This window comes from Puma concolor, chromosome C1 (genome assembly GCF_028749965.1).
Source record: "Puma concolor isolate L17-30 chromosome C1, mPumCon1.1.hap2, whole genome shotgun sequence".
Taxonomy (NCBI): Eukaryota; Metazoa; Chordata; class Mammalia; order Carnivora; family Felidae; genus Puma; species Puma concolor.
Window position 1 is genome coordinate 22,101,273 of NC_141674.1, and position 16,616 is coordinate 22,117,888.

The following is a 16,616-nucleotide window of genomic DNA, read 5'->3' on the forward strand; positions in this document are numbered from 1 at the left end:
AGGATCAATAGCATATGTCCCTTTTTTTCTTTCCTGAGTTTGGTAATTTGTGTCTTCTCTTTATTTTCTTGTTCACTCTTGCTAGGGGTGTATCCATTTTTTATCTTTCCAAAGAGCCAGCTTTTGGCTTAGTTGATTTGCTTTATTGTATATTTATTTTCTAGTATTTCCTATTTAAAGTTTATTTATTTATTTATTTATTTATTTATTTATTTATTTATTTATTTATTGGGGCGAGGGGGGGGAGAGAGAGAGAGAGGGAGGGAGAATGTGAGTGGGGGAGAGGTGGAGGGAGAGAGAGAGAGAGAGAGAGAGAGAGAGAGAGAGAATCCCAACCACAGAGCCCGACTTGGGCTCATGACCCATGAGATAATGACCTGAGCCGAAATCAAGAGTAGGATGCTTAACTGACTGAGCCACCCAGGTGCCCCTGTATTTCCTCCTTTATACTTTCTTTAGATTTGATCAGCTCTTCTTTTAGCTTTTTGAGATGGAAGCTTATTAGGTCATTGATTTTGAGATTTTTTTTCATTTCTAATATATGCATTTAAAGCTATAAATTTCCCTCAAAGCCCTGCTTTAGCTGCATCCCATGAGTTTTGATATGTTCTTTGTTATTATTCAGTTCAAAATATTTTCTAATATCTGTTGTGATTTCCTCTTTGACTCAAGAGTTAGAATTACATTGCTAAATTTTTAAGATTTCCATAATTATCTGTGATTGGTTTCTAGCTTAATTCCTCTGTGGTCAGAGTACATACTCTAATTTTGGTCTTTTGAAATTTGACATTTGCTTTATTGCCCAGCATATTGTTAAATTTTGATAAATATTTCATGTGTACCTGAAAAAAAATTGTGCAGGTAGGTAGCACAAAGATAGGTTTGTGCTGAAGAGGTTTCATTCTTTTTTCTTTTTTCTTTTATTTTTTAGGAAGAGAGAGAGAAAGAGAGAGGAGAGAGAGTAAACATGAGTGGGGAGGGGCAGAAGGAGAGAGAGAATCTCAAGCAGGCTCCATACTCAGCACATAGGCCTATGCAGGGTTTGATCTCACAAACTGTGAGATCATGACCTGAGCTGAAATCAAGAGTCAGAGGCTTAACCGACTGAGCCACCCAGGCACTCCAGAGTTTCATTCTTAACAGCAATGCTGTTATGCTAGCACAGGTCCAAAGCCTTCCCCCAGATATCTGCAAATCTTTAGGTACCCTAAGCTCCTTTGTGGATAATTTTTCTTGACTCCCTACATGTGGAATTTTCTGTTTTGTACCACAAGGGCCCAGACACAAAATTCAGCTCCTTCCTTGATTTCCACAAAGTCCCACTTACCTAAGACAGAGTGTATGCCCTGTGCCCTGTGCTGATGTGCCGAGGATTTTCTGGGGGGTGGGAGTGAGATCTGGGGGCAGGGTTTACCCTAAAGCATTGCAAATGCAGAGAAGGAAAAACTTCACTTCTTCCTTCTAGTTGTCTTTGGTTCATTGGTTGGGGGCACATAAATTACACTGAGAAAAGACATTAACAAGAGAAAACCAAATAGGAGTTTATTACCCTGTGCATTTCGCGTGCGTGCGCGCGCACACACACACACACACACACACACACAAATGGGAGTACTCTCTGATGAGTTATGCAAAGGAGTGGTTAGAGCTTGGGTTTACGTAGTGTCTTAACAGAAGAACAATGAATTTGTAGGGAAATGACAAGACAGAGGAAAAGGATTTTTGAGAGTTCAGGCACAGCAGATTATGTGAAGGCAAATATTTGGGGAAGCCAGTGGTAGATAAGGGCTAGTTAGTAAAGTTTAGTAAAGTTCATGTAGATTCTTCTGATCTGATAAAGGTCTGGGGTTGTCTCAGTGATTAACCTCTTTCCTTCCTGGTAGCGAGGGGATGGGAGCACCTTTATATATTTATGTCCTGCTTTTAGGCAAACAGGGAGAGCAGAGAACTTTTCTTGGGTCTGCTTGCTGCTTCTTGATTCAGCTCAAAATAATCTTTATGTGAAGGTGGTATATTTTGCGGTGGCATATTCTACTACCCTTCACAATTAACCTCAAGTTCAACATCTGACTCCTTCGTTGTTAAAGTCTGTTGACCTGTCTCCCCCCTGAGGTATGTTGTTGTGTCTGCTTCACTCCCTTCCAACCAGGCCTCACTTGGACTGCGTGGCTTTATTTCTTCTTTCTCTGTCCCTTTCCTCCTTCCCTCCAATAACTGCCTATTACTTAATATTTTTTTTTCCTTTTCACTTAGGTATTAGTATAATAGTTTTAGGAAATGTACTTACTAAGGTAAAGTCAGTGAGTTCTCACAGACTGGACACATCAGGATAACCCACACACGGATCAAGAAATAGCATTAACAGGGGCACCTGCGTGGCTCAGTCAGTTAAGCATCCGACTCTTGATTTTGGCTCAGGTCAGATCTCACAGTTTGTGAGATCGAGCCCCACGTGGGACTCTGTGCTGACAGTGTGGAGCGTGCTTGGGATTCTGTCTCTCTCTCTGCCCCTCTCCTGCTTGTGCTCTCTCTCTAAAAGAAATAGACTTAAATAGAAATAGCATTAGCAGCTCACCAGAAGCCCTCCCTTTATGTTCCCACTTCCAGCCTCCTGAGGGTAACCATTACCTTGACCTATAATCCAACAGATTAATTTTTGCTTGGTTTGAACTTTCTATCAGTGGAGGTCATTACGGCATGTATTCTTTTTACGACTGGCTTCTCTCTCTAGAATTTATGCTTGAGAGAGCCAGCCATGTTGTGTATAGGGTTCCAGAGAATTCTTTCTTATTACATTATGTGAATGTACCACATTCATTTATCCTACTTAAATTGTGCTGTAAAGAAAAATACTTGCAGATTCTTTTGGGTGTGTGTGTGTGTGGGGGGAGGAGTGGTATAGATACCCACATTTCTGATTGGTTAATGCCTGGGACGGCTAGGTTATAGGATCTGTGCTCATAATACGTAGATCTCTCCAGACAGCTTTCCCAAGGTCTTGTATCAGTTTACATGCAGTGTGTGGAAATTTCAGTTGCCTGCATCCTTACCAACACTTGGGATTGTCTTTTTCATTTGATCATTTTGGTGGATGGACTGCCTTGTTGACTGTTCGTTTTAACCAGAACATTTTAGCTTCGGTGATTGTTCATTGAGTTCTGCTTGCCTCAGGATTTCCGCTTCCCCACACTGGTGTATCAGTTTGTCTCCCCAAAGACCATTCTCTTCCTAGAAGAAATTCCCTGTGGCTGCTGTTAAGGTGACATGACCCATTAGAACAAAAACAAGCAAAGCCAGACCTGAAAGGGTTTGTGCTAAAATGTAAATGGTGTCTCCAGGTGACAGAATTGTAGGTGCCACTAAATTTCTTTATACTCATTTTGATTTTATACACTGAGCATAGTTTTTGTGTAATCAGAAATTTTTAGACAAGAAAACATCTCTACCCATAATCCTGCCAGTCTAATGCAATTGTTTCCATTTCTCTGGCGAAGGTCTGTGTTTTCTGAAAACCATTCAACTGGAACAGAATTGGAACATTCAGATGTTCTCTGCTGAATGCCACCTGCACAGTAATGAGAATGCCAGCTACCCTCTTTGAGTCCTTGGGACTGGGTTGAACCATATGAAATTCCTGATATTTACCTTGGGGCTTTCTGTACATCACATCACTTAATCCTGGTGAGGGAGGGGTTATTTTCATCTCCATTTCGCAGATGAGGAAACTGAGGTTCAGAGTTGAGATGCCTGAGCATACCAGCCAAGAAATAGCAAGGCTGGAATTTGAATTCAGGTATCTGCTCCAAAGCCGGCTTTCCCCTGCTCTGTGCCACTTTCCCTCGCAGTGCCTGGTGGGATTGCAGCCGAGTCCCTGACCTTCACTCCACTGGAGGACATGATCTTCCTCAAGTGGGAGGAGCCCCAGGAACCCAATGGCCTCATCACTCAGTATGAGGTGAGTTTGGACCTCATTATAGTGGGGGTCGCTGGTGGAAGGTGGGCACACAGCTTGGAGAGGGAGGTGCAGGGTAGGGGACAGAGATGATCACTGAGGTTCCTCCCACTGGTCAAAGTCTGTGCCCTGTGGGTTATGGGGACAGGGACCCTGAAAGAATAGAGGTGAAGGTGTCCAGGGCCTGGGCTAATGGGCATCCACAGTCCCCCTTTGCCCAGCCTTCTCCTTAGCTCACCTGAACTATGATGGGCGGGAGGCTATGGGGCCAGTGATGACCTTCCCCATCCCTGTGCCCACTTACCTGCCCGTCCTGACTCTAGATCAGCTATCAGAGCATTGAGTCATCAGACCCGGTGGTGAATGTGCCGGGCCCACGACGTACTATCTCCAAGCTCCGCAACGAGACTTACCACGTCTTCTCCAACCTGCACCCGGGCACCACCTACCTGTTCTCTGTGCGGGCCCGCACGGGCAAAGGCTTTGGCCAGGCGGCACTCACCGAGATCACCACCAACATCTCAGGTGAGCCCGCCCGACCCCAGCCTGGCCCCTTTAGAGGACACCCAGAATCCCAGGATTCCGTGGGCAGAGGGAGGAGGGGCGGTGTCTTGGGAGTGTTTATGGAGGGCCCCCACTGAGATGAATGTACCATTTAGGAATTAAGTTCAGGGGCAGGGAGGATTAAGTCAGAGGGGTGAGGAGACTGGAATCTGAGGGCTGAGTTCAGGGGTCAGAAGTCAGGGAATCTCAGGCCAGAGGGAACAAGGCTGAAGGGGAAGAGATCTGAGGACGGGAGTCCAGGAGGCTAGAGACTCAGCCTTCCCGGTCTAGCAGCCGGTCTCCGTGCTTACGTCTGTGTCTCCTTCCCCAGCTCCCAGCTTTGATTATGCCGACATGCCATCACCCCTGGGCGAGTCTGAGAATACCATCACCGTTCTGCTGAGGCCGGCACAGGGCCGCGGTGCGCCCATCAGGTGGGAGAGCCTAGACGGAGGGGTGGGAGGTCAGGGCCATAGGGAAGAAGCTCATCCTCTGACCCAGAGCCCCCCCCATATAGGCCAGCTCAGCTGTCCTCCCTCAGTTTCCCACTTAGGACCCAATGTGTCCAGAGGAGGACATTCTGTGATCCTGGGCAGGTGGAAAGCCCACAGCCACTCCCATGGGTATCTGATGGAGATTGTCATGAGATCTTCGGATAGCGTCCAGCCTGGAGAGGTGACTGTCCGGGCCTCTCCTGGAGGCCTTCCTTCAGACATCTTGGAGAAGTGAAACTCTTGGGGCCTTCTTTCTTCCCAGCTTTTCCCAGGAGACACAGGGATGGGCATTCTAGAAGGCTAGCGCAGCCAGCAAGATAGGGCCTTTGCTCTGGAGTGGCTAAGAGCTTGTCTTTAGTTTCTTCTCCACTGAGAAAGCTGAGGCTGCCTCTGCTGGAGAGAAGGTGCTGGAGACAAGATGGCGCGTGTATGTGATAAAGACACGCAGTGTGTATGTGTGATGTGTGGTGTGGAGGTGTGAGTGTGTGTATGTGAGAGAGCGTGAGGGTGTTTGTGGGATGTGCACACGTGCTTCCTGTCAGCTGGACGCTGTGTTTGCCACTTTACCCGCACCCGCCATTTTGTCCTCATGGCGGCCTGTGGAGTCGGTATTGTTACCCTTCAGTAGACAGGCTCAGTGACCTTAAGTAGCTTGCCCCCCCGGGTCACACAGCTGGTATGTGATAGCGCTGGGGTTTGGAACCCAGGTCTGTCTGCACAGCCTATGCCTTTTCTTGAAGTCACAGAGCCTCCCTGCCCCTGCGGTCCTCCCCCTTCTTCCACAAAGAAGTGTGCACTGAGAGAGGCCTGCTGAGCCTCTGAGGAGGTAGTGGGTTGCCCAGGTGCCCTTAATCCCCCCTCACCTCCTCTCCCCCCTTTCTCCTGCTCTGCCTCCCCTGCATTTGCTCCTGCAGAGTCTGTCCTGGGCTGATTCCCAGACTCAGGAAAAAGTCAGGGTGTTTGAGGGGCATGTTGCATTTGCAGGAGTCTCGGGGCCCTTGTGTGGCTGAGTCTGGGAGCTGGGAAACCCAGCAGCGCCTTCTCTTTTCCTGGTCTTTTTTTTTTTTTTTTTTTTAATGTTTATTTATTTTTGAGACAGAGAGAGACAGAGCATGAACAGGGGAGGGTCAGAGAGAGAGGGAGACACAGAATCGGAAACAGGCTCCAGGCTCTGAGCTGTCAGCAGAGAGCCCGATGCGGGGCTCGAACTCACGGACCGTGAGATCATGACCTGAGCCGAAGTCGGACGCTTAACCGACTGAGCCACCCAGGCGCCCCTTTTCCTGGTCTTCTTGAGAGATCCTGTGAGCGGGCTTGTCCAGTGTCCCTCAGGGATGACAGAGACAAGGTGGGGTGGGGAGGGGGGAGTGGAACATGGTGAGAGGGGAGAGGCATAGGGGCTGTGTGACCTTAGGCCTCTCCCTTTACCTCTCTGAGCCTTCCTTTCCCTGTCTGCACCATGGGGATCATCCCAGTCAAGATGCTTTGTTCAGTGTTGATTGTTATCACCTCGTGGTGGGATGTGGGGCCGGGGGAGGCCTGACCTGGGAGGTTCAGGGAAATGGGGGCTGAGAGGGGCCTGGGTTTGTGTTTGCAATGCGCTAGTGACAAAGAATGAAACTGTGTGACCCAAATCTCAGGGCGCTGGGGTGATTCCCTTACAGCTTCAAAGCTGGAAAGAAACAGCTGGAGAGCCAGGAAAAGGCATTTCTCCTTCCCAGAGTGCAGCTGGCGGTATGGGTGTCACACGCCAAGACGTGGCCGAGGCTGTGACGGGAAATGTTTAAATTTGTCAGCGCTCATTTATTTGCTCTCGGCTTTGTTCCACGGAGGATTTGGAGGAGCTCACAGCAAAAGGCCATTCAGTAAACTGATAAAAATAAATAGAAACCCACCGGTCGGGACCAGGGGACACAAATCAGAGGGAATACAGATGAGGGAACACAAATAGGCTGTCAGGACCCGGAGGTGACAGGCCCAGGGTTGCAGACCCGAGGCTGCCTCCAGGTTGGGAGGGTACTCGTGATGCAGGATTCATGTGGCTTTCTTTGCTTGCTCAGTGACTATCTCCCCAACTGGAGGTCAGTTGCAGGAAGCCTAGGTCCCCAAGGGCCCACCTAGCATACTTTCTGAACGAATAAATGGACTGTGTCAGACTCTTTCCGGAGACCCAAAGGGAGCCATCGGTAATGGTGGTGGAGCCTGAGGCTTTGCGGGGGCTGGCAGCCGGGGGCGGGGGGGTGGGGTGGGGTGGCCCAGGTCCTGTGGCACTGGAGCACTCACTGAGGACTCAGGGTGGGGCTGTAGGGCTTGGTGCCATGGAGCAGGGCCCGCGTTCTTTCTGCCTTAGTGAAAGTAATTTAGCTCATGGGACTGCCCTGTGATCACGCTCATCTTACAGAGGGAGGCAACTGAGGCCCAGGGAGGTTAAGTGTGTTGCCCAGTGAGTGAGAAGAGGCAGGCCCAAGATTAGTCCCTGGCTGGGCCCGACCCCAAAGCCCATGTCCTTAGGCACCGGATGGCTCTCCCCGTGCCTGGGACCACTGCCCTGTCCCCTCCCCTGTGCAGCGTGTACCAGGTGATTGTGGAGGAGGAGCGGCCGCGGAGGCTGCGACGGGAGCCGGGCAGCCAGGACTGCTTCCCAGTACCCTTGACTTTTGACGCTGCGCTGGCCCGGGGCCTGGTGCACTACTTCGGGGCTGAACTGGCGGCCAGCAGTCTGCCAGAAGCCATGCCCTTCACGGTGGGTGACAACCAGACCTATCGCGGCTTCTGGAACCCACCGCTGGAGCCCAGGAAGGCCTACCTCATCTACTTCCAGGCAACAAGCCACCTGAAGGGGGTGAGGGACCCGCAGGGGTGGTGATGGGGCGGGCTGGGGACCCCTTGGAGCCCGGAGCAGTCCCCTATGGAGGCCAGAGACCCTCCCCCAGCCCCACTCCCTCTCTGGAACCCTGCCCCCCTCCCCTGAGCCTTCTGACCTCAGGCTCCTTCTCTTAGAGCATATTCCCTTCCTGAGACTTTACCCCCAAACTCTTATGTCTAAGCCCCCAGTCTATCCCTCCCCCCTCCTTGAGGCCCTGGTGTCTGTCTCAAGCTCCTGTCTCCTGGGAGGGGTCCATCTCCTGGTCCTGCTTTCCCCAGACCTTGAGGTCCACCAGCCACCTCCTCCCTGAAGCCCTGCCCTTCTCCTGCCTCCTCCCTCCCTGGCTCTCTCCTCCTCAGGCTTCCCCTCCTAACTGGCTCCTGGCCTTCATTATTGAGGAAGCCCCCTTTCCACGCTGTTTCTTTCCCTGCTCCCCCTGAACTCATTCCCCTTTCCTAAGGCATTGCCCTCTTTGCACGCCATTCCCTCCCTTCCCTGGTACCCCACCCCCACCCTGGGCCTTGCTACCGGGAGGGGTGTCTTTAGTTTCAGTCACCTCCAGACAAGCTGCTGGATCCCTATGGGGAGGGTCAGGTCCAGGCTTTGGCAGTGCTGAGACCCCCCATCTTTGCCTCCAGGAGACCCGGCTGAATTGCATCCGCATTGCCAGGAAAGGTAAGGCCCCCTGGGTTCCTTCCGGCCTTCAGCACCGAGTTCCTCTCCTCTGGGCTCTGGGGGGCTTAGGCCCTGATCACCCAGGGCTATGGGAGCAGAGGAGGGTGGTCTGTCAGACCTGGGGTCAGGAAGATTTTCCCTTCCTGGCCCCCATTTGCCCCACCTGAAGGGTTCCTTCTCCCATACTGGACAGTGGGGCTAACCTCCCTCTTCTCGATCATGGTCACAGAAGTGGCTTTGGCCTGGAACAGGGACGGGGAACCTTATGGTTGGGCCACGGGGGTGATGGCACTGGGCACTGGTTCAAGGTTCTGTCTGCCCCCTTTGCTGTGGTGGAGGGGAGGTGGATCCTGCGGTGTGGACAGGTAATGGGGTTGGCTTTCGTCCTGAGATGCCCTGAACACACCCAGGTACATAATTCTTTCCTCCCACTGCCTCTTGGGGGGCAAGCGGGTGGCCCCAGGCATTCTTCATCCTCCATCCACTGAAGGCAGGATTTGAGAAAGTAGAGAGGAAAGGGGAGCTCTTCCTGATCGGGTGCAGAGGGGTGCAGCGGGTGTAGATGGTGAGGGGGAAGATCTGACTGAAAGGCTGGGCGTAAGCTGAGGGCGAATCGCACGTGTTCGTTTATTCCTTGGGGCTCAGGCCCCTGCCGGCAGTGGGTAGGTGGTTCCTATCTCCCCTCTGACCCTTGGTCTGCTTTATTCTCCCCAGCTGCCTGCAAGGAAAGCAAGCGACCCCTGGAGGTGTCCCAGAGATCGGAGGAGATGGGGCTCATCCTGGGCATCTGTGCGGGGGGACTTGCTGTGCTCATCCTTCTCCTGGGGGCCATCATTATCATCATCCGTAAGGGGTGAGTGAGGAGCGGTGACTGGTGGGCAGAGAGGAGCGGTGGCCGGGGCCTGGGAGGGCAGCCGCCTGGTGAGCGTGGAAGGCCGCCAGCCTGGGCATCAGGCCTGAGGACGGGCCCGAGCAGGCAACGGGAAGCCAGAGCCTCTGCAAATGAAGCCGCCCTGTAGCGGCTTGGCTGGAGCCCAGGTCTGGCTGGTGCCGGGTGCCGCTATCTAGGGAAGGGCGCTCCGCGCCAGCTGCCAAGGAGCGGTGCTGGAAGTGGGTGCCGCCCTGCTGTGCCTGCTGGGCTGTTCCCGCGGGGAGGGTGTGGAGGTCACCCGAGTTTGAATCTCTGGCCTCCTGCAGACCAACTTGGGGTCGTGGTGTTGACCCCTCCTGAGCAGTGGTGGCGGGTGGGGGGGTGCTCACTCCCCTTCAAACCAAGAACACTGAGCCATGGTTCTTCCTGGGCCCCACCCTCCCTTGGGCTCAGCTCGCCCCGGACCCTGGTACTGTTGATTATTGTGGAGTCTTCCTGGACCCCGAGCCTGCCCCTCCCATCCCCCAGGCCTCCAAGGTCCGGCGTGTTTCCAAGGGATGCCTTTCCTAGTGCCTTTTGCAGTGGGCACCATGGATCCTGGCACATCTGAGAAACCGGAACTTAGAAATTCAGAGTTTCAGAAATCTCGGATTGGGGATTCGAAGAATCTCAAAAGTTAGAATTGTAACAGAGGCTCAGAGCTCAGAAGGCGAGAGCTGCCTGGTAGTTCAAGGACATCTAGTCTAGTGGTTTTTAAATCTTTTTAAAGCAACAGAACCTGTCTTCAAAATGCCAAATAAACAGCCAGTACGTGGAGCAGATGAAGGCTGAGCCTCTGGTTGGAGCTGGGCTGGAGGCTCCAGAGACCACTCTGGTCCCCCCCACCCCATCCCCCCACTTCATTCCCCACCAGACAGCCAGGATGCTGTGGTCCAAGCACTTCAATTGAAGGCTGGAGATACTGAGGCCCCAAGGAGGCATGGACCTTTCCAAGGTCACATGGGGAGCCAGAGGCAGAGCCCACTCCACTCTCTGCCCACCTGGGCTCCTCACAGCTGCTGCTGGGCTCGTGCTGGATCTCAGGGCTGCCGGGAGCTGCCATGTAGGATTGGGGGGGGATGAAGGAGAACTGGCCAGGGCTCCCTTGCCTGAGGCAGGCGGCAGCAGAGAGAGAGTTCCAGAGAGTCTGGAGGTAGGGTGTGCCAGCTAGGTGGGGTTGGCCTGTCCAGGGCATTAAGCTCATTCCTCCCTTCCCTAGTCCCTACACAGCTACTTGAGGCAAAATATTTTAAACCATCATTTGATGACTATTACTGTGTGCCAAGGCCTTTACGTATACCATCTGTTAGCTACTGAGCACCTACTGTGTGCCAGGCACCGTTCTGGCGCTCAGCATACATCAGAGAACATTTCCTTCTTGGATCCTGACCCATGAAGGTCAGAGCCCTTTTTCACAGATCAGGGAACTGTAATCGAGCAACTTGACCTTGTCACTCGGCTGGTAAGTGGCGGGGCCTGGTCTGAACCCAGTCCTGACTGCAAAGCCCGTGCTCCTTATGGCCGTGGACGTGAAGGGCCTCACCATGGCTTGCACACAGTCAGTGCCCAGAATTAGCAAGTTCCTGTCCTCCCCTGTGGGGGACCTGGAAGTCAGTTCTGGGTCTGGAGCCCTGGAGAGGGCTGTAAGGGAGTGATCAGATTTGGGGGGCTTGCAGATAGTATTTGAGGCCTTAGAAATCTACACTCGAGGAGAGCGGGGTGTCACCCAGGAGAGGATCGGTCAGAGACGCTGCTGGGGCCTCACTGGGAAACCCTTCACTTCTAATACCTGCTACTCCATAAACCTTTCCAGGCTACCCCAGAACCCCCTAGGATCCCCCCAGACTCCCTTTCTTCCTTCCTTCCATTTGGCCTGCTTCTATAGCACCTCGCTGCATCCTCCCAAATCCTACCCTTGCCTTCAGGATGCACTTTGCTCCTCAGGGCTCCCCCAGTCTGCCTTGCGGGGTGTCAGGGGCCAGAGCAGGTCTGGCAGGGATGGAGGTGTTCACATTAAATGTAATGGACTGGGCAGGAGGTTGCTGAGGGAGGGCTGACACCCAGTTGCAACCCCCCTGCTCATCGTCATGGGAGGAAGGAGGCAGCCTGGAGCAGGGGTGGTTCTGGGAGACAGTGGGGCTGGGGGCAGCGAGGGGGAGGTCGGGTTCCCCATCCTGCCCTGCCTCGGTGGGTAGTGAGCCTGGATGCATCCACACTTGGGGAACTCACCAGGCGGGGTCACATGCCTTCTTCTGTTTCCAGAATCCCATCCTTCTCCTTTGCAGTACTTTCTTCTCCCTGCACTTTTCCTTACTTGTAGTGCCTTGTTTATTTTTCTTCCCTGCTGAGCTGAGAGCCCCATGAGGGCAGAGAAATTTGTCTTGTTGGCTGTGCATCCCCAGGGTCTGGTCCAGTGGAATGGTGTCCTCTTGAACCCCTAGCTCCCAAGTCAGCAGGTGGAGTGAGGCAGGGAAGGGTGAGGCTGACAGTGGCCCCTGGGTGGGGGGTGGGGGGGTGGTCATTATTAACCTCACTCGTTTCGAGGAGGATATGGATGCTCATTAGAGATGGAGTTGTTTTATTTAATTTCTCTCTTTATTGAGTACCCGATTCAATGAAACATTTATTGGAGGGTTGTAATGTCCTGGGCACTGTCCTGGGTCCCGGGACCCAGCAGTGGGCAAAAGAGATAAGGAGGCTGCCCTCCTGTGCTTTGCAGCTAGTGTGGAGTCTGGCGTTAAACTAGAAAAAGCACAAATGTCAATTGTGAAAAGAACAGTGTGCCCGGGTGGGGGATGGAGAGAGGGTAAAGGTGACATAATAGAGTTGGTGATTACGGGGGTCTTTGGGGAAGGCCCTTGAAAAGTCATTGACACTTCAGCTGAGGACAGAGGAACGCCGTTTCTTCACCCATTCCCCACCCTTTTGGGGGCCCCTGTGACCTGCCACGGGGCCTGGACCCTCCCCTAGCTCCCGGGATGGATGACAGGAGACGTGCTGTACGACCTCCAGCCACTCTCTTGCCCTCGCTGGGCCTCAGCCTTCCACACTTCTCTCCTTCCCTTCCCCCCAGTCTGCAGGATTCCCTTGTGGAAGGCCGTTCATTGGGGTCCCTGCTGGCCGGGTGGTGTGGGGGCAGGTGAATGGAAAACCCCCGGATGTGCCTGGATGAGGCCTCAGGAGGGAGCTGGCTCTGGGGCGTCAGGGTCCCGGGACCGGCATCGGCACTCTGCCCGTGACCCCCTCTCTGGGCAGGGGCGGACCGTGACCCTCTGGGACTTGTCTTCCCCGCCCGCGAAGTGGGACAGACCCAAGCGATGCTTCGGGTGCCCAGAGGGGGTGGCCTGGCTCCTTCGATGGACCCCACGCTCAGGGGCAGTCTGGGTGAGGGAGGGCCGGCCTCCCCTTTGCCCCGGAGTCCAGCTGGAGCCCTCCACGCCTCCCCCTCTGCCAGCCACCGCTCCCTCCCAGGCACAGGTGTAGGCAGAGAGGCCTGCAGGTGTGAGTGGCACTGGGACCGAGGGGTGGGGCTGCAGGGGAGAGCCAGTCACCTGTGAGCATGTGAGGGCGTGTCTGTGCGTCAGAGGGAACGCATCTGTGCGTGAGTGTGTGTGTGACTGTCTGTGTGTCCTGTGAGTGCGTGTCGTGGTGCGTGTGTGAGTACGTGTGCACGAGTATGTCTACCTGTGTGTCTGTGTGAGTGCACGAGAGTGTCAGTGCTTGTGTCTGTGTGTATGCGTGAACACGTGTGTATCCACGTGAGCGCGTCTGTTTACGTGCGAGCGTGCACGTGCGTGTATTTCTCTCTGTGTCTGTGTGTGTGTGACTGTGCGTGACAGCTCTGCTTCCTGAGGCCCTTTCCCCACCTCCCCCTCACTCCAGCAGCAGGCTCGGGGAAGGTTCTGGAAGGGTCTGGGGTCTCGGTTTTCAGCGACCGAGCCCAGCCAGGCCTTGGGACAAGGGAGGTCCTTCTGACCTGCCCGGTCCCTGGCCAGCGCCCCCCTCGGCACAGAAAGCACCAGGCCCCTCCCTGCTGGCCGGGTGCCGCCCACCTTGTGGCAGGACCACGGGCCCAACTGTGCTGTTCTCTTTGCACGCTGCCAGGAGGGACCTCTATGCCTACTCCTACTACCCGTAAGTAGCTCCGCCCCGCCCCCTGGGCCCCGCGTCTTCCTCCTCCTCCCCCTCCTCCCCCTCCTCCTCCCCCTCCTCGTCCCTCCTCCTCCCCCTCCTCCTCATCCCGCTCGTCCTCCTCCTCCCCCTCCTTCCCCTCCTCTTCGTCCTGCTCCTCCTCCCCCTCCTCCCCCTCCTCCCACCTCCTCCTCCTTCTTGTGTGGAGGTCCTCATGCAGATCCTCACGCAGGTCCACAGCCGTGCACGTGTGTGTGCCCACCCTGGCAGCTGTCCCCCACAGTGCACACAGCTGTCAGGTCACCACGAGCTCGTTCTCCAGCCAGGTGCCCCAGGCTCTTCAGACCCACCGTTTCTGGGTGCTTCCTCTGGGCCCTGTCTGTACACAGGATCCTCACAGTCACCGAGAGAAGCAGCACCATGATCCCTCCCGTGTTACTGACGCGGGGACCGAGGCTCAGAGAGGTCAAGGGACTTGTCAGAGGTCCCAGGAAGAGCCAGAGCTGGGGTTACCACCCAGGCCCCATCGGCCTCCTGATGCTACTGTTTTCTGCCTCTGTCTTCTCCTACTCTGCCAGCCTTGCGGAACATTCCCTGCACCTGTGCTTGCTCTCCCTCCTTACAGAGCAGGCTCAGGAGGCCCCAGGACAGCCCAGAGGATGGTGGGCTCTCACCTCCTCCTCCCTGAACCCTCCACCTGCATGGATGTCCTCCAGTGTCACACCAGCTTTTCCAGCCACCAAGCCCCCCTTCCCCCGGCAAGTCAGGGGGAACCTCCAGCCGGGCTTTTACAGGAATCGCTGACAAGACAGGTCTCCCTCCCCCTCTACTTGTGCAGTTAATGTTCGAACAGAAATGCAGAACTTTTCCAAGTGTCCGTATTACGTCCCATCTGCTGCACGAATCTCGCCCTGAGATCAGCTGGAGGCCGGCAGTGTCCGTGTCCCTCCGGCTTCTGTCCTCTGTGGATCTGCTCGGTCGGTGGCTGTAGTTCTTCCCAGTGAACCAAGAGGCCTGGGCAGGGGACAGAGCCCTGTGGTACACCACGGAGACTGCCTTCTAGCGTGACCGGCTGTCCTCTGGCCATGGCCCTCTGTCTGCCCTCCCTGTGGTTTGCTGGCGTCTGCCTGTCCCTCCCTCTCTCTCCTTGTCATTGTCCCTTTACCCTCTCTCCTCTTCCCTCTTTTCCTTCTCTTATTCTTCTGATTCCCTTGCCCACTCCCCCCCGCCCGCTCCCCCTTCTTTTTCAACTTCTCTTTTATGCCAGTGATCAAGGTCACAGTCCCAGAGGCTTTTCATCTGTCCACAGAGGGGTCCTTGGCTGTGCTCTGGGCCAACGTGAGGGTGATGCCCAGAGCTTTGTGGTTGGGGCATCCAGGATTCACCCTGTCTTCCCTGCCCCAGACAGCTCTTGAGCTAGGACAAACTGATCAGAATTTGCCTGTTTGGGAAGATCCCTTTATTGGCCTCTTCATCTCCACTGATGGTCAGGGGTCCTGAGCCCTCTTAACCTGGAAGTCCTTCCTTAGGTCTACCCCACATCCTGCATGCTGCAGGTCCCTGCAGTATAAATGGCTCTCTTGTCTTTAGCCCTTCCTGTGATTGGGCCCCTGACTCTTCCAGTCTCAACACCGGCCCCAAGTCATTTCCTCTTTCCCTTTTGCTCAGCCCCTCGGTCATGGGTCTGTGGCTCCTGTTCTTCTTCCCACTTTCCTCCAAGTCCTCTAGAGTCACAGACGGCCGTCCTCATCTGTAAGGCTGGGCTAGAGGCCTGGGCAGGTCCTTGGTCTAGGGCCCTCTTCACAAGGCCTCTCGGGGGGGACTGGGGCCTCTTGCCTTCTCCCTCCGCTGCTTCCGGTGGCTGGATGGAGTGCTTGCCAGTGACAGGAATCTCTTTACAGCCTCATGTCTTTACAAGTCTAATGTGGCCCGTGGTGGGGCCACTCAGGGGTTGGTGGGGGATAGGAAGAAGCCAGTTGGAGTTCATCCCATGCCCAGAGGAAGACTCCTGAGCAGTGGCCAGACTCTGCCATGAAGGAGGAGCACCATCCCCTTCGTAGGCAAAAAAGTTCTTAGGGCACATGTTTGGTGAGGATGGGGAGACGAGGGTGGCTCTGGGGCATGCTGGGGTTGGAGCTGGGGAAGCCATCTTCCTAGCTTGGATGGCATGACAGCTGTGACACCAGAATAGTCCCAGGGTGACTATTCTTCCCATTTCCTGAGCCCTTGAGGCCAGTGACAGGAGCCAGGTCCCAGCCCGAGGCCACGGCTGCTTCATTCCTTGTCCTCAACAGTGGTCCCCAAGATGAGGACTCTGCTCGGTCCCTTTTTTTGGAGGTAGCAGCTCTCTGGGTATGGTGAGCAAAGGATAGAGATGGAGCCCTCTCAGTATTCAGAGATGCTTCTAGAATGACTCCTGGCCTCAAGGCCCCCTGACTGTCGGGCCTCCCCATCCATCTCTGGGTGTCGTTCTGCCCAGCTCAGCACCCCTGTCTCTTGTCAACCCCTCTCTGCAGAAAACCCGTGAACATGACCAAAGCCACCGTCAATTACCGCCAGGAGAAGACCCACATGATGAGTGCCGTGGACCGGAGCTTCACGGACCAGAGCACCTTGCAGGAGGATGAGCGACTGGGCCTCTCCTTCATGGACGCCCACGGCTACAGCCCCCGGGGTGAGTGCCTGGCCCTCCCGCCCCTTCCTCGTGGCTCTGGGCTCCACACTTGAACTAGTAGGACTGGGCCCCTCTGATGAGTTCTGTAACACCTTGAACCCAAACTGAAGCATCTGTTGTTCTCCTGTGGGGTACCGGTGCAGGTGCTGGCAAAGCAGAGAAGGCACAGATATTGCTTTTGCCCCGGGAGAGCTTTAGGAAGATGGAGGACTTAGACACAGGCTCATCTGGAAGGAATGCGAGGTCACATGTTGATTGGGGGAAGTGCTCTGGGGGCTCAGTGTGATCAGAGGGGACCAGAGCAGTCTCACGGCCATTGAGCACCTGCTGTGCGACAGACAGGGGATGAGTGGCTAAGAAGGATTGCTCTG

General features: G+C 54.6%; 1 protein-coding gene across 8 annotated transcripts in view; it reads left to right on the forward strand.

Annotated features, from left to right (window-relative positions):
- PTPRU (protein tyrosine phosphatase receptor type U) overlaps positions 1 to 16,616 on the forward strand; it is an 80,686-nt gene that overhangs the window by 33,934 nt on the left and 30,136 nt on the right. For 6 of the 8 annotated variants that reach the window (XM_086716251.1, XM_086716252.1, XM_086716256.1 and 3 more), the window contains 8 exons: positions 3,846 to 3,955; positions 4,276 to 4,477; positions 4,827 to 4,929; positions 7,558 to 7,831; positions 8,494 to 8,530; positions 9,245 to 9,383; positions 13,545 to 13,574; positions 16,088 to 16,245. In XM_086716251.1, coding sequence (XP_086572377.1) covers positions 3,846 to 3,955; positions 4,276 to 4,477; positions 4,827 to 4,929; positions 7,558 to 7,831; positions 8,494 to 8,530; positions 9,245 to 9,383; positions 13,545 to 13,574; positions 16,088 to 16,245 — 1,053 coding nt within the window. The remainder of the gene's footprint in view (positions 1 to 3,845; positions 3,956 to 4,275; positions 4,478 to 4,826; positions 4,930 to 7,557; positions 7,832 to 8,493; positions 8,531 to 9,244; positions 9,384 to 13,544; positions 13,575 to 16,087; positions 16,246 to 16,616) is intronic. The other 2 variants (XM_086716253.1, XM_086716254.1) reach the window with 1 other exon arrangement.